Source organism: Mya arenaria, chromosome 8 (assembly GCF_026914265.1).
Source record: "Mya arenaria isolate MELC-2E11 chromosome 8, ASM2691426v1".
In the NCBI taxonomy this organism is placed as follows: Eukaryota; Metazoa; Mollusca; class Bivalvia; order Myida; family Myidae; genus Mya; species Mya arenaria.
Window position 1 is genome coordinate 68,166,693 of NC_069129.1, and position 23,159 is coordinate 68,189,851.

Below are 23,159 nucleotides of genomic sequence, written 5' to 3' on the forward strand. Positions count from 1 at the left end.
TGTGTAGTGGAATGTTTCCACAACAGAAAGGGAACATGAATATTTCCCATAGTAATGCTTGGCAAATACTTTTGCACTACAAAGCTGCTATCAAATTGAAATGATGATACCCCATTTTCTTTCTTTCTTAAGCAGACAAGCTAAGAATAATCACTACACTTGATGTGAATGACCAATCCAATAGAAAGATAGTAAAAAGATAATAGCACTGGATGTATAACTGTATCCTCCTCTGAGTAACATCCTCTGACAGGTGACCAGGTGGACCTAAGCTCAGGTGACCAGGTGGACCTAGGCTCCCATTCACATCATGTTAAAATTTTTATATACATTTGAAAAAAATGTCCAACCAAACTTACGCATATACTTGATTTTCTTCCCATATAGGACAAAGGGAACATAGAAGATGAGACCGCTAACAGAGAAGAGGAAGGCGTAGAGGAACTCTATCCTGGGATCCTGGATGATGGGCGCCACGACCAGGTACACTGACACCAGCAACACGATCACTGGCACAATGATGGGCACCTATATAGGGGAACCAGAATATTCGATGTTAAGACATGTTTTTGTGTGTGTTTTTTTTTAACAAATGAAATGAATGTTATGGAAAAAGTTTAAATAACAAGCTAAATATCAGCCAATAAATTTCTGTTCAGGTATGTTAATGATCCATGTCAGATACCTGGATATATAGTTTCTTCTTTTATCCCACCATGCAGTCTGATAACATGGGAGTTTTGGCCTAAAGCCAGAGGCTTGATAAGGCAATATATTTTAATATTACTGTACACATCGAAATAAATTAATCCTATTAAATAATATTGTAATTAACTAGAGATTTTGCCAAACAAAATAATTAGCTTTGGGTCAAATTTTCTACATGAAACACAAATAGCAGGCTCAGCACAAGTTGGTAGCTACTCCATGTAGATGGAGTTAATCTGTCTTGCACTTAACATCAAAATAATAAACCTGTTACCTTGTAAGGTCGGGGCCTGTCTTTCTGTGTGACACGAAGCACTATGAGGGAAGCCATGGTGAGACCATAGAAGAACCAGGCCGTGAAACTAAAGAAGTCAATGAGGGCGAATATCTCCCCTGCCAACACCAACACACACGCTAGAATAACCTGCAAGAGAAAAACTATTTACTCATGTGTAAGACAAATGTATAGCAATGCAATAACCAAAAAAATATATTATCATATTTCGTTTTAATAATTTTTCTGAAACTTTTAAGTATTAGAGATCTTACATATATCATTATGGGTACTAGGAAAATATGAACTTGTTCGCTTTTCTTAAAATAAATGACATGTTAGATTCGAGCTGGAAGTAAGACTGTTGTACTCACAGAGACGATGAGTGAGGGGAGTGGAGTAAGCTGTGTGACATGGATGTAGGAAAACACCTCCGGCAGGTGGCCCTCTCGTGCTGCCACATACATCACACTGAAAATACATGCGAACAATTTATGAAATAAAGGGCATCAGTACAGGTATAAGATATAGAATGTGAACATATGATTCACAGGACACAGTTTTGAGTATATTTTTACGACATCATTGGGCAATATTATCTTTAGAATTTCTTAGGAAACACCTTGAAAATAAATGTTGTAAACAGTATAGCTAGGCACCTTTTCAATAAAAACAGTTTTTCAATACTCTGTAAGATAGATTGTCTGAAAGTAAAAGCTAATGACAGCTTTTAACACTTATCTGGCTTAATCATTCTGGCAGTGACTCTAAAATAATGGAAGCAAAGGATTTTGTAGAATGTCAAGGAGTAAGTAAGTCTGAGGCTGGTGTTCATGTTCATTTCTTGGATCTGTTCCAGACACAGGTACATTCCTGTATCTGCCACATGTTGTGTCATTGTATCCCGGGCAGACCAGCTTAACATTCAGGCCGGTGTAGAAGTGCTCCCAGCAGCCAGTTTTAACATTCAGGCCTGTGGAGAAGTGAACCCTGCAGATGGTTTAACATTCAGGCCGGTGTAGAAATGCACCCTGCAGACAATTTTAACCTTCAGGCCTTAGAAGAAGTGCTCCCAGCAGACAAGTTTAACCTTCAGGCCTTAGAAGAAGTGCTCACAGCAGACAAGTTTAACCTTCAGGCCTTAGAAGAAGTGCTCCCAGCAGACAAGTTTAACCTTCAGGCCTTAGAAGAAGTGCTCACAGCAGACAAGTTTAACCTTCAGGCCTAAGAAGAAGTGCACCTAGCAGATGGTTTAACCTTCAGGCCTTAGAAGAAGTGCACCTAGCAGATGGTTTCACATTCAGGCATGTCTAGGAATAGTCCCAGTAGACGTGGGTTTTTTTACATTCAGGCCTTTGTCGAAGTACTTGCACCTCCTCAAACTCTATAGAGTGATCTCATCACTAATTAACACTTATGGAATGCTGCCAAACTTGGGACACCGTACAAACAGATCAAACATGAACTATTAACAATAAAGAAAATATGCTATTATTACAAAGCAATAACTTGTTAAGCAAACGCCTGGATTAGCAAAAAAATCCAGACAGACGCTTGTTAGATGAACCATATTTCAATAATGATCACATTAATACAAGATGGTTATGAGTTTTCTTGCAGTTTAAAAAGCCCGTAGACTTGTTTTATCATGCAGTGCCACTTTAACATCCGATGTAATATGTCTTCATTTGTTTGATACTAGCAGTTAATCTAACAACATTATCTGCTATTATTCCTTCAGGCAAACCATTGTAATTAGTTTCTTTGAACAAAACGATGAAGCTTGATGAACATACAATTAATTTGAAGAATTGCCAAAAAAGCATTTAGTACAGCTTTAGGAGCATTTGTTATTATACTTTACAATTTAAGATAAATTACATAATGATAATAATCTGTAAACAGAGAAACTTAGTACTGTGTTTATTGAATATGATGCTGATAATATTTCCAAGTCAGAAAACTACTTTGTTATTTCTAGCATCCAAATAAACGTAAACCAGAGTATGGTGGATGATAGGTGAGATTTGGAAGTTCCAGCTGCTTTGCTTATCAGCTAAGAAGATAGAAGTGTCAGCTTTAATTCATCGTTGGGTATTGGTTTCGCTCAAAAACAAGAAAAGCTGGATAATTCAGGTTGCGAACAGGTTTGAGAAGCTTCCTGGTATGAAATATACTTATATTTCTAAAAGGTGATTGGCTAACATGGTCTATACCAAACTACAGTCATCACAAAATGTGATAAGGGCCCCCAATGATAGCCTGTTTGACAGAGGAAACAAGGCATGGTATAAAATACAGAAGTGTAACTATCTAGATATGGCCAATGCAGTATGTTGCTCAGAGATCATGAACATTTCTATGAAATACTTTAATTTGTATTGAATAAGTATGTATAAAGATATCATATGCAATAGACAAACTATATTGTGAATATTATCTAAGAATTAGTTCTTATCAACAGTTGCAATTTGGTGATATTGCTTTAAAACACTTTGTCAAGGGAAGCAATATTGGAACCATGGACCACAGCATTATAGCTCTTACTAGAGTATAGCTGGATGTGCTGGATGCTCCACAAATGCCCATTTTCAGTGAAAGAGCATAAATTGTAATACAATTCCCTGGTAGAAGCCGACTTGTTGAAGCATTATTGTACACAAGTTGAACAAATTCATAACATGCAAACAAATGTCACATTATTTTGTTTTTCATGTCAAGGGAGGCAATTTTGTAACAATGTGTTAATGAGTTATGGTGAGTTATTTTCACTTATGTGACCAAATGTATTAATATTGGAGTGTGGAAGATGTGGATTGGCAGGCTGACAGACAGGTGGACAGACAGACATACAGAGTCAAAATCAAAGTGATTTGTTTATGGTACCAACAATTTATGCAGGGCTCTAACATTATCTCTCTTTCAGGTGTTGTTTTGGATGTTTCAGACATACAGTATCTCTAAACTATTTCATAAAGCAGGAAGCTAAAGTGCGAAATTCCACAAGGTCAGGTCAACAGCCTTTTATTATAATGGCAAGGTCAGCTTTAAAAAAGGCAGTTAATTGAGGAAAAAAATTGATATAGTGTCCTAGAAGCAGGCCTCCTGTATCTGCTAAAATCAGCAGGAGAGAACCAGATTACTTACCGGCCGCCAGTGAAGCAGGTACCATTGCATCCCCCAAATGCCGACAACACAACCGCTAAGGGGATGATTAAGGTGGCTCCACCCAATACCACATCTCCCCATGACTGAAATATAAAACACATACTGCTTGTTATTTGGGCAAGATTACAAATACAGCTACCCTTTAAAGGTATTAATTATCTGTAACATATGTTCACTGTAAATGATATCTTCGAAATGGTAGCATACTGACACAAAGTTGAGAACCATCTACAAACTGGTGAGTTCAACATGTAAATGTTGTTGCCAGATATCAACTGAGAAGACCCATTCATGTGATAAAACAAACTGCTTCTATGTTTAGTGTCACTCAGAATGTTTTTACTTAGGCTGAGAACTTACAGATGCCACAGCGTTGGAGAGTAGAAGGTCGTACTTGGAGAGGACAGTAAAGTAGGAGACATTCATCAGGATGTAGCAGACTGTCACCAGAGGAATCCCAATCATAATCGCTAACGGCAGGTTCCTGGAATATTGTGGGAGAGGTTGGGGTTGAATATTTGAAAGGCTGGGTACAAACTAATCCATATGAGAAGAGTTTTCTAGTGTGATATGACAGCAATTAATAGGTCATAACGCTTTCTGGGACAGAGGATAATGGTAAATGAAATTTTACCAGGAGGGATTGCCATTAATTTCTGTTTTGCAGTCATTGACAACAGTTTCAAACAAAATGGAATGCTAAATCATTTTAACCTTTCCATTTTGCAATAACAAATAAAGAAGTTTTTGACAGGGCTAGTAGCATGTGAAAAAAGTTTCTCTCCTTGTTAATAGACCTATAAATCCTGTTTGAGAAATCCAGGGAAAGCTGACCAACTCCTACCATATCCATTCATTAATCTTTCCTTTTTGTCTACACAACCCTAATTCCTATGTACTCAGAGGGAGTCCCCAAACATTATACTCAATCTTACATAGATGATGTCAGTAGCCTTTCCTTAAAATGCCAAATAAATTTCAATAACACAGGCGTAGCTCCATAGACACTGCAGGGCCTGGCCTGCACAACAATTCTTAGATGTATCCCGGAAATGGCTACCATGGCCATTAATGAATGCAAAATTTCCGAGCGATCATTACTACCTTGCAATATGGGCCGATGTATTTGTTTTTTTCTATATGGCCTGATGATCAAGGTATTTCAAGGTATACAATTACAAGAAAGTATAATTGTAGTGGTTAGGGTCATCTTCTATAGGGAAATGCATTCAATTAAGAAATACCGGTAGATATTCTTTCACATATAACAGTACCTGCTGGGATTTTTCAGTTCTTCTGTGATGTAATTCAGGTTATTCCTGTAAAACAAAGACACTTACAATATGAATATATGTATGTATTATATTCATATGTAACTCATGGTAATACACTTTTTATATTAAATGGGGTAAACATTGCTTAAATCTTGACAATAAAGTCTAGTTGACAAAATCAATATTCAGCAAACATGCTAAATAAGAATTAGAGGAAACTTTACAACATGGTGATATGTTAAATCTTAATCATTCAGTAGTGATACAAATCAAGAGTTTTTACATGACTAAAAAAAGAACATGTTTTAGCAAAACAGGTAGTTTTTATACCTCGAAGTGCTTTAGGCTTTACAATGCTTCAAGATAAACCAAATGGCCTAAACATTTAAAAGTTTTAGATACCTTCTACTATTAGCTTTTAACTTCTCAATACATCTAATGCTTCATTGATAAAAAACCTGACTCCTACCATCCATCGTAGGCCCAGAGCCCATCGTAGAAGGCCAAGGCAAACATGGCAAAGGAATCAGTTGTGTCCTCGAAACCGGTGTTCAGGTGCTCTGTGCTACCTGTAGGACGAGAACGATATGCCATGTGTTACATACACATGTACAGAACAGATGTTACTTAGCTGCATGTTATAAGGACTCAGTAGGAAAACATAAGGAAATAATAAGCAAATACCGATAACTTGAAAAAATATCCAACATTTAAATGCAATACATGTTGAACATTCCAATGACATTATTGTGAGCATTATCCATCTTATGTTACATATACTCAAGTCTTTGTTATTCAATAAAGCATACACTTCACACTTCTTGAATTCCATTTTTTTCTTTGTAACCCATGACCTTACTTGGGGTCTTAATTGTACAAGGTTTTCCGCTCTACTCTATTTAGCAGCTTCAAGATGGTATTAATTACTGTATCAAATATGCATAAATAGTTTCGGATCTAGATTTGAAATTAATCTTTCTTTACAAACGTTCAATCTCATCTCATATATCACATACCGGTCGAGAGCATGTAGACGCCACCAGCGATGATGATTGCCACGGCAACCAGCTTCATGATGGTGAAAAGGTTCTGGACTTTTGTGGCCAAATCTACGCTGTACGCATTGATGAAGGTTATCAGAACTGAAAGCAATACAACAAGTCATCATGCAATTTGGCAAATTAATTTATTTGTAATGTGTCTAGGACATATCTCTAATATAAATGTATTTCAGGGATAGGAGCTCTTTGAAATAAATACAAAAAAGGCTATATCACTGCCATAGAAGCACAGAGAAGACACTTTTCTTATAAAATTTGAGCTTAAAACAACCAGATGGCATTTACCAAATAGTTGTGTTTAGTATTTGCGTGATGCTGCAAGCTTTCAGGTAACTAAAAACCTGCATAACTTTACAACAAAGTCTTGAAAAGAGATAAAGTTATAATTAATGAGTTATTGGTCAGAAACAAGCAAAATTAGAATAAACTTAACAAAAATTTAAAACAGCAATACATTAGTTTGAATGATTTATAAATAGAAGTCTTTCAACATATTCAAATGTTCAATAAACCATTTAAATATCAATTCAGTCAATATTAAACACACTTAATATTGCGAATATCAATTTTCTATGTGTGAGACATTTATTTAAGGCTTGTCATTTAAACCCCGTCTGTCTGTCACTTCCCAACTGTATTACACACTGCCCTTTAGCCTATTCTGTAATCATATTTTGTTCCTGTTTTTTTTTCATTATGGTCATTAAACAAAATCCTTCCTACAAACCCATGCCAAAAAATGTGACAAGGGAAACACATGACAAACCACTGAAGCCTAAGGTTTCAAGTTTCAGTACATTCATACTCATTGTAAGACCAAAACATGCAGCCATAATAGTGTGCCGACTCACAGAGAAGAGACCCATTGTCAGAAATCAATTTAAATTCAATAGAAAAAGGAAAACTCATGCAAAATGTTTAAAATTCATCAAGTTATATTACAAAAAACAACTAGAACATTGAACGTGATTAGAAAAAAAACTTTATACTGTCTGCAACCAAGAACATAAATTATTTTTGTTAATGCATTTCCTTGAGCAAACTCAGTAGGAGAGCTATGGTTGTCAATCAACTTGTTTTATATTGAATACATAAGCTATTTAATCTAAATTTAAAGGAAAAGATCTGGGCCTTCTATGATAAGATCCCACAAATGTATGTCATTGGGACACATGATTAATGGCTGTGACCAGAGCTAAAGGAAACCTGACAAATGAATGTTTTTTGCAATGTATATATCAGATTAAATGTATGTCTACGTATCGAGTATAATAAAGAACAGATTGATATCTTCCGGTTACCAAATGTAAAGATTAAACCTTACCGGCAAACACTTCAACTATTTCATTTTAAAAGGTTTTAAGTGACAATACTAAATGCTGGTAAATCAATGTCATGTTTTAAAGTGTGCACTTGTTTCCTTCAAGGGTACACATTAACCATGCTATTGATGTACTTAAATGTCAACTTTTTATACTTCACTGGCATACATTTATGATCTCATGATTCCATTTGGCTCACAATAACATTTGACAAAGACCTTGCAACAAACATTGTGTGTACTAGTTTGATAAATAAACCAGCTTCCGAAAAAAAGATCCCACATTGATGAATAATCAGAGACTCCTTTTCAATCAGAGACACCATTTTTTCAGGCATGCTTACATAGACAGAGACAGGCTACGATCTTCACTATGGTGTCATCATGGCCACACTTGCCGTAGAACGGCTCCACAGCATACACTGCAAAGCTCATGGCAGTCACGCCAAACAGGGCAGGCTTCAATATGAGAACGGACGTCCAGGCAAACAGGAAGGAGGGGATGGGTCCCAGGGTGCGATGGAGCGGGCTGAATGCCTCCTGCAGGTATGCATACTCTGCGCCTGATTTTGTGATCATCGTGCCAAGCTCAGCATAAGACAGCGCACCTAGAACAGTAACAGTCTGGCGTGATAATTTTCATTTGGAAATGAATAATTTGTCAATGATGAAAATTGTGCTTAACTGTGTTTTGATTTAAGTAGGCATAAAAATGAGTAGAGATATAAGTGTTGGTTTAGGTGTAAAGTTATAGTTAGAGATACATGTACTATGCATACATGAGTGAAATATGGTCCACTACCATGACAAATGATTTATGTAACGTTTTTGATCACCTTCATGTCACCTTTACCTCATTAATAACAAATAATAATAAATTCCTTAAAATGATTATATGGCTTTTCTTTTCACGTTTTATGATGATGAAATTAACCACATTGTTAGAAACTAGCAATTGTTAATCACACGTAAAGGACGACATAAAATACCTAAGCGTTTTTTCATATGGCATATTTCTCTTCAACCGAGGGAAAGTGAATGCAAAGGTAAAGTCTCTGTATTAAGGTTGAGGGGGCAAAAACTTTATTAACGTGAGTAAATGTGTTGAACTTGCACCACACATGTGATGTCATATGCTCGTCACAACAACTGAACAACTAACTAGCTTGTGAAACAATGGAGGACTCAGATGACACCGGCTTTGTAGCAAAAAAAACTGAATTTCAGAAAAACAAATTTGGCTTTGTTCAATGTTTTTCCTTCCCAGTGAAAAAACAGAACAAAGTTTTAGTGACCAGGCCGCGGAGCCGAAAGGGGCCTAAACATCAATAATAGTATGCCAAAAGTGGGCAGTTTGTTTTGTTTATCCTTCCCAGTGAATAAACACAACAAATAGATTTGAATTTTGAGTGAAATGATCACATGTTACGCGATGTCTTCCCAGTGACAACGAGCAACCTTTGATAATTTGAGAACGATTGAACCCTGGTCTGGGGCCGAAACTAAACACACGAGGCCAAAAAGAGAAAAGCGTTTCTTCATCTTTCCTTCCCAGTGAAAAGATCAAGAAGAATGCTTTTGTACAATAGCCACATTTTGTCACTCCATTTTTAATAGCTCTCAAACAGCATGTCGCCTCTCCAAGACTCGATGGTATCCTGTAACTGTAAACACAAGATCATGTATCAATTAGAACTCAACAAAATACTTGGCGCTGTCCATGAGCAATGCTATATGGAGGGCGAACTGGCATCTAACCCTAAACCCTAAACTTCCTAAATCTGGCAGCCAAATGTCTCTCTCCACTAATCAGGAGGAAACATTGGCACATTTGTGAGCAATCTTAACTTAAACTCGATATCTGACTTTCATAAAAAAAATATTGGAGTTTGCAAGTAGAAGTAAAAAGGGGTCAGGCCCCTGCATGTCTCTCCACAGATTCAAGGAGGGGCAAGCAGGGGCCCTACATTGTCAGGGTGGGGATACAGGCGGTCTGGGGCATTGTGGAATGGGCCGTCTTTAGATACGTTGCCCTTGTGAGTACTTTACCTAAATGGTTGCTACTGACTATTTTTTTAAGCATGCCTAATAGAAAGCAGCGTATAGAAATGGTTTTGAAAGAATGTTAGTTTTCAAATTTGTAAATAAACTTCTTACATGTTTTGTTTTATTTTGATAAAAAATGCCACTACATGAGTAAATGATTAAAAATTTTTTTAAAGACATTACGAAATTGTGTGCTTGCATATAAGATATATACAGACATATAAAAAGTGCTATAAAATTTATCTACAGATACATGTAGCTTTGCAAATAAAAAGCCATCACCAATTTCTTTCGGCAATTTGATTTTTTTTTTTAAGTTACTCTTAAGGCCTAGTGTCTTTACATGCAATTAACATATTACTTTAGCTCAAGAAATCACAGGATCGTTTAAATGTGTTTAGAGTTTCGATTTGTTTTATGCATGCGATAGCTGATACTGGCTTTCCATATATTGACAGTCATTTAGTGAAATACAATACTTTGAAGACAAAAGATAGATACAAATCATGACAAAGGTAAACCACTGACAAGATCTGGTATATCTTAAATGTTAAACAAACTGTTGCCGAAATGTACTGGGCTGCTCTTGAAATATCGGTCACACTGATTTCATCACCAGGGGAATGCTTTTATACAGCTGTAGCTCGTTTAAAATGGCAAATATTTTGTTTACAAATGTTTTGACTTTTGGAAATGTAAAAACAAATAGCACTTCGTTCAACATAAGTGACCTTGGAAAGACAAAGACATCAATATTAAAAGGAAAATATTATCAAGCTGCTTTTACACGTATTTCGGTCACTGAGTATCGTCCGATGCTGTATTCACTGGAGAACCAATGAAGCCAGTCAAAGGCAAGGCACTGTCTGCAAAAACGTGTCTACCATTGCATTTCTTTACTGATAAGGATGTCAATCAGCAGACAATTGACAGATTTTAACATTATAAACTATCTGTAACATACACAAGGAATCACTGTTTAATAATTATCCTGTTAAGCCCAATTTCAAGGTAAGAAACAAATCTGCAGTCAATTTTGAATTTAGTTAGTTATCAACGACCTAAAATTGGTCGATTGCTAACTAGTTGAGCAATATGCCAGATCTTACCAGCAGTGTCTCAAAGGTTATGTACAAAAATTGTGTGGCTGAAGATGTGAACATTCCGTGAGCCTAAATTAGGCACGCACAAGTTCGCAACTCCGTCTCACAGGAGTGAAACATACATACGCTCATTGGGTAATTAGCTTCTAACTTTCCATTATACCTTTGTGTAACCTTTTACATATCCCTAATATATTATCATTCAGGGTCCGACTAGATTTATTTGTAATAACAATTTTGAAACAACCCCCTTAAAATCTAAATGTCAGAACAATGTATATATTAAATGTTGCAAAAATTGCAAATCATTCTAGCTCTGCCCTGAATGGTCTTCCCGAACATTTAAACATAGATTTACAATTGTAAATGCCAGGTAGGTCTCTCCATTTTTGATTTATGGAACAGCCCTTGTTGATAACATATGCAATCAGTTTTCAATCCGGTTTCCATGGCGATGTGACATCCTCACACTCTATCGGGATGCGGCCAAAGCTGGCTCCCTGTTTGAATAAGAGTATAATAGAACAAACATGTTAACGGGGAACCAGGCCCCAACACAATTTATAATTTCAGTAATACAAAGTATTTTTTTATTTCAAACTGATGCATTAGAAACTCAAAACTTTACAACTTTGGGGAACAGTTTCAAAACAGCAATTTTTTTAACTTTTAATTTGATTCATCAGTCCAAATCTGGATTTTAGAAAATAGAAAAAAGGAAATACAAATCAATACAAATAAATTTAAAATAAATAAAACAAACACAAGCAGAAAAGCTTGCACCATGATAAAGCACAAACGGATGAGACATGGAGTATCTGGGAAGTTGCTTTTCATATGAGATGAAACATCCATGGGGATGTGGGGGATGAAAGGCCGGGGTGTGTCTGGTTAGAGGACCACTGTTATCAATACAATTATAACAAACACAAGTTCCTTAAAAATAGATTATATGATATCATGAAATAATCAAGAATTTTCAATTGTACATTGTTGTCCATATTAAAACAGTTATTTGTAGGCATTAAGATATGCAAGTTTCCAAAACCCATAGTATATTTCTTCTCACCAGTTCTATTACCGCACATGTGCAGTAAACTGTAAGTTCTTATTAAGTTGTAAATTTTGAGCACATGGTAAGTGACAAATAAACAAATATGTCAGAAAGAAAGGACAAAACGATTCAAGATTACATGCAACTACAAGAGAATGCAGTAGCTTTTACAGTTCCAATCCAGTTGTTAAATTAATCACATTATATACAATATACCTGACTTGTGTTAACAGTTAAAACATAGCATTAAAATAAACTTTTAACATTTTAAACAATTGTGCATCAAACATAAATTATTTAAAATTCCATGATGCATAGATCATTTAAAATTTCAGTCAATAAAGAAAATCAATAAAGAATACAATTACAACTTCTTACCAGGTCTTCTTGCCCATAACAAACAATTTGGAAACTGATGTTCAGAGCATAACACCACTTAACAGGCAACTGAATATACATAAATACATTTAACTACAATGAACATTACAATTAACCTCATATAAAGGTGCACCAACATACCTAGGAGGGCAATAAAACCACACAGGGTCCATATGATGAGACTGGCCCCCACTGAACCACTGCTGGCCAACACTCCTTTAGGGGAGATAAATATGCCTGAACCTGAAATAAAGGAAGACAATAAAGTCACACAAGGTCCAAATGATGAGATTGGCCCCCACCGCTGGCCATAACTATTTCAGGGGAGATAAATATGCCTGAAAAGAAGGCTGGTATTGCCCTTGTCTATATGTGCTTTCAGTGCTTTGGGAGTTTGTAACATTTTCTCTGTTGTCAGCCACAAACAAAAACAATACAAATTCAAGCATTCTTTATCTTTTGTCAGAACTTCTTACATAGATTACAGAACTGCTAGCAGAACAGAGGTATCATCAACAGCAGGCTACCTAGGCTAAACATACAGAAGAACTTAGAACATCTTAAACATTTTCTCTGGGAAACAAAATATAGGCTTAGTGCCTTCTTTATTAATTAACTGAGAATGTAAGAGTGGGAAATTATAAGGTGGCTGAGACGGGAGATCAGCATAACCTTTCATTTTCAGCTGGGATGTTTTGTGTCTGTAATGAATGCCTGGCAATACAGAACAATCATAGGCAATGTAACATGACAAGGGTTGAAACCACAAAGATTGCCTATTTCATCATATAACCATCTCTTCATTTCAGTATATGAATTTATATATCCAGACACTGAGTATTATGAGGTTTTACTGTTTGAACTCCCATCTCCTTTTCTTAGTCAAGCAAGGGACACAATTCCACAAGGCCAAGTTTTCTACGTTTTATGTGATATGACAGTGTACTTCACTCCAAGGTAACATCTTAATAACAGATATGGATTATGGCCATCATGGTAGTTTTTTCACGCAATGCCTTATAATGACAATACACCCAACTTTTTTATCGAGAAAAACAAACACAAACTAAAAATACCCACAAAGCTAAACAAAACATATAAGCTGCTCACACAAAAGTAACATTACTACACATTAGTAACATGAGTGCTAACATTAGCTTTACGACTGCCCATAATGGAAGACAGACAGAAATGTTCACTGAAATAGAATTCCGCAGTCTTTCATGTGAACCAAACATTGGTTGGTCAAGGGATATACTCAAATCATAGTCCTGAGTTTATTTCTTCAAGGTTGGACAATTTCATGGTCGGTAATTCTTGAATAAATATGTGATCTACTTGGTGGTCAAAACAAATCAAGTATAATCCCCATTACCAAAGTCATTCCGTTTTTCTACGGATTGGATAAGAAATATAATTTGAGTATAAGAGAGCAGTCCACAAGAATTTTGACAATATTTTACAATTCAAGGGCCATAACTTTTAAATGAATAGTGTGATCTAACTGATGATCTTTGTTGTCGGAGATATCATGCCTTTTAACATTGTTACTCACATGTTGTCAAGATTGGATTACAAATGTGGTCAACCTTTGGTCATTAGGTTTGGTAAAGATTGGAATAAAAATGCTCAAGTTAGAGGGTGGATGCAGTAAAATTGGTAAATTTTTGAAAGGCCATACCTCAAGAGTTAACAAAAGGATTTCACTGTTGATCAAATTTAGTCACAATTTAATACCCTTAAACATTGCAGATATGTTTGGTAAAGATTGATTTTGAAATGTTCAAGTTTTAAGAGAGCGACAATTTGATTTTTCTTCATTTTTTGACAATTCAAGGGCAATAGTTCTGGGTTAATGCAATCTAGCTGACTTCAGTCAAAATATCATGCATAGTAACATTGCAACCAAGTGTGGTAAAGATTTTATGAAAAATGCTTAAGTTAGAGAGAGGACACCTCAACTGGACAACATGCTTTCTTAGCCTATATACCTGCCATCCTACTCAGGCAACATGAAAAATGAATGCTATCCTCTATAAATATTGTGACAAAAGACAAACAAAAATTGGTCAATGTTTATTTCCAATTGAAAAATTTATTCATTTTATTCCAGATAATGACATTGTTCAATCATCATTGCTATTTTAAACATAGAAGCAAATCTGTTTAATCACCCTGATTACAAAGCTAATTGACAAATTCTGTTAATAAATAGTCATTAATATATTAACAGTTAATGAAAGTAACTTAGTCTATATATTTACTTACACAGCCCTCAGTCATTAAGATGAGACTTTGATTTATCAAGCCCAAATTGTAGCAAAATGCAAATTTTAAACAAACCTGCCCGACATTTTGCTAGACTATTATTGTTGGGCTTGTGTCTTTTTTGCCATTCTAAGCACAGTATTCACTAAAACAGATGTGTACTTTCCCCTTCAAAAGAATTAACTTTTGGCATTTAAAACTGGATTGATTGGTGAGTATGTGTTGCAGAAACACGGTTAATTAACAACCATTCTCAAAATAAGCTTACACAGCACTGTAATAGCTATAATTCTGAGCAGCTTCCACAAAACCTCAGTACAAAAAGAAGTAGATTGACGTCAGCTTCAGTGAATTATATTTTAGCCGACATATCAATACTGACAAGGCAGCTATCCTGCATTTCCCCGAAATATCCACATAATGGATCTGTATCTCACAAGATAATTGGCATGGGGAGATTTAGAGAGATGTCTTGAAGTTGGCCGAAATAATATTGAATAATCTTATCTTTAAGGACTACTTTATTCAATTGGTTCTTGTGTCTGGAAGTCTGAAGAAGAAGACTTTATTAAGGTCTGTATTAAAAATATTTCTGAGTGCAGCAGATTCACTGCCTTTCAGAGCTATAATTCAAGATCTGGCCCTTTCATAATCTCCATTAAACTATCCCAATTAAGCCTGAAACAGGATTAAAAGATGTCATTAAGAAAATTGGCTGAAAGCTGATCCATTCTGTCCCATGCTTAGGTTACTTGAGTAAATTTAACTTGAAAAACACTAAATGAATTTAACACTTTTACATTAAGCCCCTCATGATCTTTCATATGTCAGCAGACTCAATTATGCCAAAATAATGAGTGAACAAAAACTGTGACAGCAAATTAAAATAAATTATAAAACAAATTCCTTGACAGTATTGACAGAGTTTTATTAATCAAAATGTCAAATCAAGGAATTTAGCAGTACATTTTCGAATTAAAATTGTTAACAAATGATCGTAGCTTTCAAACAATTTACATTCAATAACAGTGGACAATAATTAGAAATCTTTAAATTCCAGTTAAAGGGACTTGTTTTCGGACCAAAAATTAGTTTTCCCATTTACGCATCTGAAAACACTATCATTATTTTACTCTATGATACCGAAATAACCAAAGCCATAAGGACTAAGACACCAGTAGATGGATATTTTGACATTTTAAGAATACATTGATAACATCACGTGATATTGTCAATCAACCAATCACCCAATAACGAAATCGCTCAATGCTGTTAATTAAATAAGTGCAATTGAAAATTTTGGTCTTCAAATACAATATTTGAGCAAATATAAAAAATTGCTGAAGAGTTCTAGCTGGCAGTATCTCCAAATGATTTGCCACAATTTATTTCGTAATAAAAAAGAGTGCATTTTACAAACCATGAAGGAGTCCCTTTAGGCTAGTAGCCATTTATTTACAGCTATAAAATAATATTGTATCCTAAATGCACTCACCAATCATTGTTCCAACAATTAGTGCCACCCCTGACAGAAGGCCGACGCCTTTCTTCATGGCGACATGTTCCCGACTGTACACAGACTCTGAGCTCCCTGTGAAGCTCTCACTGGGAGACGACACCAGCCCCATGTTCTCCTTCTGCATCCCCAGGGTGTACTTGTCCGTGTACTTGTCCATGTCGTCGTCCCTGTCGTAGACGGGCGTGTAACCGAGCTTGGATATGTCCCGTAGCTCAATATTCTTCACCCCATTCCTCACCGGCTCCTCGTTGACAACCACAGTGTTATTCATAACTGTAAGATATCGCATTGTTCTGTAAGTACACTTCTGTAAATTCTCCTTATAGTTTGTATTGTATCAAAAAAAATGTGAAAACTGCATCATATTATTACTCATATAGCTTTTCCTTATTCCTTATAATTTGTTTGCACTACCAGTATATTCAAGTTTGCAAGAATATTGTCAGTGTTATTTTGCCAGCTCCCTCTCTCAAATACAATGCAGTTAAAGTTTTCCTCAACTTTTAAATCTGTCAAAAGTCTGGTTTAACCAATGTCTATACACTTCATGACATTTTAGCCCTTTTCAACTAAAATGCTGAATATCAACTTATCCAAAGTAAACTTGTTTTCACAGACTTTTGGGAAATATCATTAAATGTCACATTTAAATTCTTCATCAGCTTTATTTAAACAACATGTCTCAGTACTGATTTATTATGAATTATTAAACATCGAAGACTTCCTAACTTGTGTTACATAGAGAGTACTTCCACTTCCAAGCAGTGGCCGAGAGCTAAAGTAACCACATGACTTTTCCTAGAAAGCGGCTACAATCCTAGTTTATTCTCTGGGGAGGGAGGAAAATGGAGCCAAATTTCCTGGAGAGTATTGGTAGAATAAATAATGTGGATGCTGTGACATGACTGGAGTAACATAATATGTGGATGACCCTAGACATGACTTCACAGACGCACATTGGCCTTTAATGGATGTGCTGGGTAAACAAGACTTTATGCAGGGGATTGTGTCCAATATATCGGACATGAATGAAACATAGATCTCTTTAATAGCATGCAATTTCATTACCAATGCAGTCATTAGGATTATTTCAGGTTTCCCACTGTGTGTGTGTGTGTGTGTGCGTGTGTGCGTGTGTGTGTGTGTGTGTGTGTGTTTTACCTTTTTGTGAATAGGGCAATCATATATCATATATTAACAAAATGTCTAAGATTGTGAGTTTACCACAGTATATTTCAAACAGAGTAAACAAAGCAAAGCCCCCTGTAAAATCCCAGGTATTAAGAATTTTAAAAGTAAAGACTGCATTTAGACATGTACATTTCAATAAAGCGCGAACAGTATGCAATCCTTTTAATTAAAATTGAAAATAAATCTTCAGAAACAATCTGACAGCAGTTTCATAACATCTTACACGCTTTTTAGTGAAATGAACAAATATGCATTTTCTGCGCAACTTTTTCTACAAAGTGGTAATTTTAGGTATGCAAGTAAAAATATCTATCATGTTTTTCCATGTCCGGATAAAATACATCCCTCGGCAACTGCGCGGCTGGTAACTGGCAACCCTAGTAACCAGCTGATGCACTTGCCCTAAAATAGGATTTTTCCATATGTGCCAAAAAAACATGGTACTTATATTCTGTACCAGCTAAAAATTAAAAATGGTGATCTTTGAGTCCAATTTTTGTATAGATACTTTTCAGTCAAAAAAACATGCCTGATATTATCAGCATATTTTTTGATATCATTTTAAGTGGTTTGTCTTGAGCAAGAGAAGGTAAAAAATGCACCAATGATAACATTAAAAACAAGTTTTTGGTGCCTTTCAAGATTGCAAAATTGCCATTTCATGCCCAATTTCTGTTCAAATAAAGTACAAATGTATAACCAGCTTGACTCCAGGGTATCTTTTATCATTTCTTTTACATGATAGAAGTAATCTTCAATACCGTTTCAAATTATACAAAAAAATTATATGGGGTAACCTGGCATCAAGATAAGACCTTATCAACAAAGCCTCGATAAAATGACAAACATAATAAAATTATTTGAGAATAGCACGCCTTATATATAGCATTTTCATCAGGCAACTTTGCAGGTATGTACATAAGCTTATGCCTCTTGAAACCACCCATGAATTACATTTATAATCAAGTGTCACGTCCAACTCGTTGCTTGGAAACTATTGCTGATTATTCTCAATAAAAATGAGAAATAATTATATGTTTCTCTCAAAGACCTAAAGTGCGTGACTTAACTAACCATAATAAATCTGTTTTGAGGAGGGAAAGGAGTGGAACAAGTTATGGAAAACAGTCTCAGTCTTAATTTTCTTCTCCTTTAAAGGGACTTGACACCAGATGGTACAAAAATTGGCAAATACAGTATTTCCTCAAAACAAGCCAAGAATTGTCAATGCGAACTATTGAGAGGCCAATGATGCTTACTTTACATGGTTAAAATAATAATCGCAACAATCATGTTACTGTCTCATCTGTGTTTCTCCATTTAAAATAGCGCATAACAGTTTCCCAGTTTAATTCATACCTGTTTATAAGTCACAGATAAATATACCGAAGCTATTTTTAAACTTACTGGGATTTATGTGGTAGAAAAAACATAGTAAATTTTGAATTGCAAAAATGTGCAAAAACTGCAAAAGCAGCAGGTGTTAGCGATGTGTTACAGCATGTGTTAGCGATGTGTTACAGCATGTGTTAGCGATGTGTTACAGCAGGTGTTAGCGATGTGTTACAGCATGTGTTAGCGATGTGTTACAGCAGGTGTTAGCGATGTGTTACAGCATGTGTTAGCGATGTGTTACAGCAGGTGTTAGCGATGTGTTACAGCAGATGTTAGCGATGTGTTACAGCAGGTGTTAGCGATGTGTTACAGCAGGTGTTAGCGATGTGTTACAGCAGGTGTTAGCGATGTGTTACAGCAGGTGTTAGCGATGTGTTACAGCAGGTGTTAGCGATGTGTTACAGCAGGTGTTAGCGATGTGTTACAGCATGTGTTAGCGATGTGTTACAGCAGGTGTTAGCGATGTGTTACAGCAGGTGTTAGCGATGTGTTACAGCAGGTGTTAGCGATGTGTTACAGCAGGTGTTAGCGATGTGTTACAGCAGGTGTTAGCGATGTGTTACAGCAGGTGTTAGCGATGTGTTACAGCATGTGTTAGCGATGTGTTACAGCAGGTGTTAGCGATGTGTTACAGCAGGTGTTAGCGATGTGTTACAGCAGGTGTTAGCGATGTGTTACAGCAGGTGTTAGCGATGTGTTACAGCAGGTGTTAGCGATGTGTTACAGCAGGTGTTAGCGATGTGTTACAGCAGGTGTTAGCGATGTGTTACAGCAGGTGTTAGCGATGTGTTACAGCAGGTGTTAGCGATGTGTTACAGCAGGTGTTAGCGATGTGTTACAGCAGGTGTTAGCGATGTGTTACAGCAGGTGTTAGCGATGTGTTACAGCAGGTGTTAGCGATGTGTTACAGCAGGTGTTAGCGATGTGTTACAGCAGGTGTTAGCGATGTGTTACAGCAGGTGTTAGCGATGTGTTACAGCAGGTGTTAGCGATGTGTTACAGCAGGTGTTAGCGATGTGTTACAGCAGGTGTTAGCGATGTGTTACAGCAGGTGTTAGCGATGTGTTACAGCAGGTGTTAGCGATGTGTTACAGCAGGTGTTAGCGATGTGTTACAGCATGTGTTAGCGATGTGTTACAGCAGGTGTTAGCGATGTGTTACAGCAGGTGTTAGCGATGTGTTACAGCAGGTGTTAGCGATGTGTTACAGCAGGTGTTAGCGATGTGTTACAGCAGGTGTTAGCGATGTGTTACAGCAGGTGTTAGCGATGTGTTACAGCAGGTGTTAGCGATGTGTTACAGCAGGTGTTAGCGATGTGTTACAGCAGGTGTTAGCGATGTGTTACAGCAGGTGTTAGCGATGTGTTACAGCAGGTGTTAGCGATGTGTTACAGCAGGTGTTAGCGATGTGTTACAGCAGGTGTTAGCGATGTGTTACAGCAGGTGTTAGCGATGTGTTACAGCAGGTGTTAGCGATGTGTTACAGCAGGTGTTAGCGATGTGTTACAGCAGGTGTTAGCGATGTGTTACAGCAGGTGTTAGCGATGTGTTACAGCAGGTGTTAGCGATGTGTTACAGCAGGTGTTAGCGATGTGTTACAGCAGGTGTTAGCGATGTGTTACAGCAGGTGTTAGCGATGTGTTACAGCAGGTGTTAGCGATGTGTTACAGCAGGTGTTAGCGATGTGTTACAGCAGGTGTTAGCGATGTGTTACAGCAGGTGTTAGCGATGTGTTACAGCAGGTGTTAGCGATGTGTTACAGCAGGTGTTAGCGATGTGTTACAGCAGGTGTTAGCGATGTGTTACAGCATGTGTTAGCGATGTGTTACAGCATGTGTTAGCGATGTGTTACAGCAGGTGTTAGCGATGTGTTACAGCAGGTGTTAGCGATGTGTTACAGCATGTGTTAGCGATGTGTTACAGCAGGTGTTAGCGATGTGTTACAGCAGGTGTTAGCGATGTGTTACAGCAGGTGTTAGCGATGTGTTACAGCAGGTGTTAGCGATGTGTTACAGCAGGTGTTAGCGATGTGTTACAGCAGGTGTTAGCGATGTGTTACAGCAGGTGTTAGCGATGTGTTACAGCAGGTGTTAGCGATGTGTTACAGCAGGTGTTAGCGATGTGTTACAGCAGGTGTTAGCGATGTGTTACAGCATGTGTTAGCGATGTGTTACAGCAGGTGTTAGCGATGTGTTACAGCATGTGTTAGCGATGTGTTACAGCAGGTGTTAGCGATGTGTTACAGCAGGTGTTAGCGATGTGTTACAGCAGGTGTTAGCGATGTGTTACAGCATGTGTTAGCGATGTGTTACAGCAGGTGTTAGCGATGTGTTACAGCATGTGTTAGCGATGTGTTACAGCATGTGTTAGCGATGTGTTACAGCATGTGTTAGCGATGTGTTACAGCAGGTGTTAGCGATGTGTTACAGCAGGTGTTAGCGATGTGTTACAGCATGTGTTAGCGATGTGTTACAGCATGTGTTAGCGATGTGTTACAGCAGGTGTTAGCGATGTGTTACAGCAGGTGTTAGCGATGTGTTACAGCAGAAAGTAAGATTCAATGTGTTGTACTCAATGATGTCAATTTTATGTTAATTTTTGACAATTTTCTTTTTCTCTTGCAATTGTATGATCTGATGTCTAGACTATTTAGAGCTCATGACTCTGTTCTGCATACTGTCAATGTCCCATTAAATGTGCATGCCTTAATAGACATGCCTTTTTGAGTTTAATAGGACATTTATGGTATAGTTCCGGATGATCTGCAGAAAGATTCAGTAGAGTAAAAGTCTAATTTTAAACAAATCAGGTAATATAATGATTTTGTTTACAACATTCCTTGGAAATGATACTCTCTGACAGGTATACAGTGCACTGATATGCACAGTCTGCACATAACTGCAGCTAGCTTCACATTTATAACTCTCTACAAGTCTTTCAATAAATGCCAAGAAAACGAAAACAGCTGATTTTACAGGTTGCCTGAGTCTTAGACAAAACATTAATAATGGCAAAGATAACACCATTTTTGCCAATTTCCTCAAGGTAAGGAGTTGCAAGGTGTGGAATTGTATATAAAGATTTATCAAAATAATAAACAGCCATCTCCGTTTTTTATTTCTGTCAGCCTAATTGCTTATCAGTTATTTCCCCTTTTTTCTTTCTTTTCTAGGATCTATTTTTTCATTTTCTTGTAAGAGACATGATTATTCCAACCATTGAACATAAAAGATACATCAAGGATAACAAAACTTATTAATTACTTTCTGCATATACTTCATTATAATAAACAAATTAAATGACAGAAAAAAACAATTGATAAATGAGCATACATGACCTGTTCTGGTTATTCAATAGTTTGTCACACACATTAAGTAATACCTATAGATGTGCTAGGTTCGTTCAGTCAGAAACTTCAGAAATGTCCATTGGGTATAAATGTCAGTATGGCATACGGTCTTTTATATATATGAATTTCAGCTATTTTTAGCTAACATGAAGCTTCAACATACTTACTTAAAAATATCATGTCAATATTATCAGAAGGTGCTGAATAAATTTGTTTTTATAATGGAAATATTTAGGAATTAAACATCTATTGAAAGGGTTCAAGTTTGAAGAGATCTTATTAACCTGCCTGTTTTTTTAACATTTTTCACCTACTGCAAGGTTAATTTCATGTGATCCCTTACACCAGAAAAGATTATCTAAAAGAGATAAAGTAAATATACATATTTATATTAAGTACAATATTTAAATAACATTCATAATGAATACTAAAATGGAGTTTAAAAATTATTACAACAACAACAGATTAATTTTAAACTCCACCTGTTCTAAAACATATTTTACTACTGCAAAACTGTAAACTGTTATCAAAATACACCAAAAGAAAACAAGAAAAAGCCCCAAATGGAGGACAAGGACATGCAAGCTGACACCATTGACATACTTTTCTATATTTGTCAGGGAGGTAACTCAACCATAATTTAAAACAGAGTAAAGCCCTTTCTACACATGCATACAGTTATAAACTATACACAGTTATAAACTTTTGAGCTAAGGTTCAAGTTATGTGGCAAACATTCAAGATTGATCACTGGTCATCAAAGATCTAGGAACAAGAAATACCCTAACATTTATGTGGCAAACATTCAAGATTGATCACTGGTCATCAAAGATCTAGGAACAAGAAATACCCTAACATTTATGTGGCAAACATTCAAGATTGATCACTGGTCATCAAAGATCTAGGAACAAGAAATACCCTAACATTTATGTGGCAAACATTCAAGATTGATCACTGGTCATCAAAGATCTAGGAACAAGAAATACCCTAACATTTATGTGGCAAACATTCAAGATTGATCACTGGTCATCAAAGATCTAGGAACAAGAAA

The 23,159-nt window shown here is 36.4% G+C and overlaps 1 protein-coding gene across 5 annotated transcripts in view; it reads right to left on the reverse strand.

Moving 5' to 3' along the window:
• Window positions 1-23,159, reverse strand: part of LOC128242339 (b(0,+)-type amino acid transporter 1-like) — a 34,548-nt gene that overhangs the window by 3,696 nt on the left and 7,693 nt on the right. For all 5 annotated transcript variants that reach the window (XM_052959451.1, XM_052959452.1, XM_052959453.1 and 2 more), the window contains exons 3-13: window positions 16,151-16,447; window positions 12,529-12,630; window positions 8,151-8,414; window positions 6,441-6,566; window positions 5,894-5,993; window positions 5,425-5,469; window positions 4,511-4,634; window positions 4,130-4,233; window positions 1,357-1,453; window positions 983-1,132; window positions 360-528 (exon numbers count right to left, since the gene is read on the reverse strand). In XM_052959451.1, coding sequence (XP_052815411.1) covers window positions 360-528; window positions 983-1,132; window positions 1,357-1,453; window positions 4,130-4,233; window positions 4,511-4,634; window positions 5,425-5,469; window positions 5,894-5,993; window positions 6,441-6,566; window positions 8,151-8,414; window positions 12,529-12,630; window positions 16,151-16,447 — 1,578 coding nt within the window. The remainder of the gene's footprint in view (window positions 1-359; window positions 529-982; window positions 1,133-1,356; window positions 1,454-4,129; window positions 4,234-4,510; window positions 4,635-5,424; window positions 5,470-5,893; window positions 5,994-6,440; window positions 6,567-8,150; window positions 8,415-12,528; window positions 12,631-16,150; window positions 16,448-23,159) is intronic.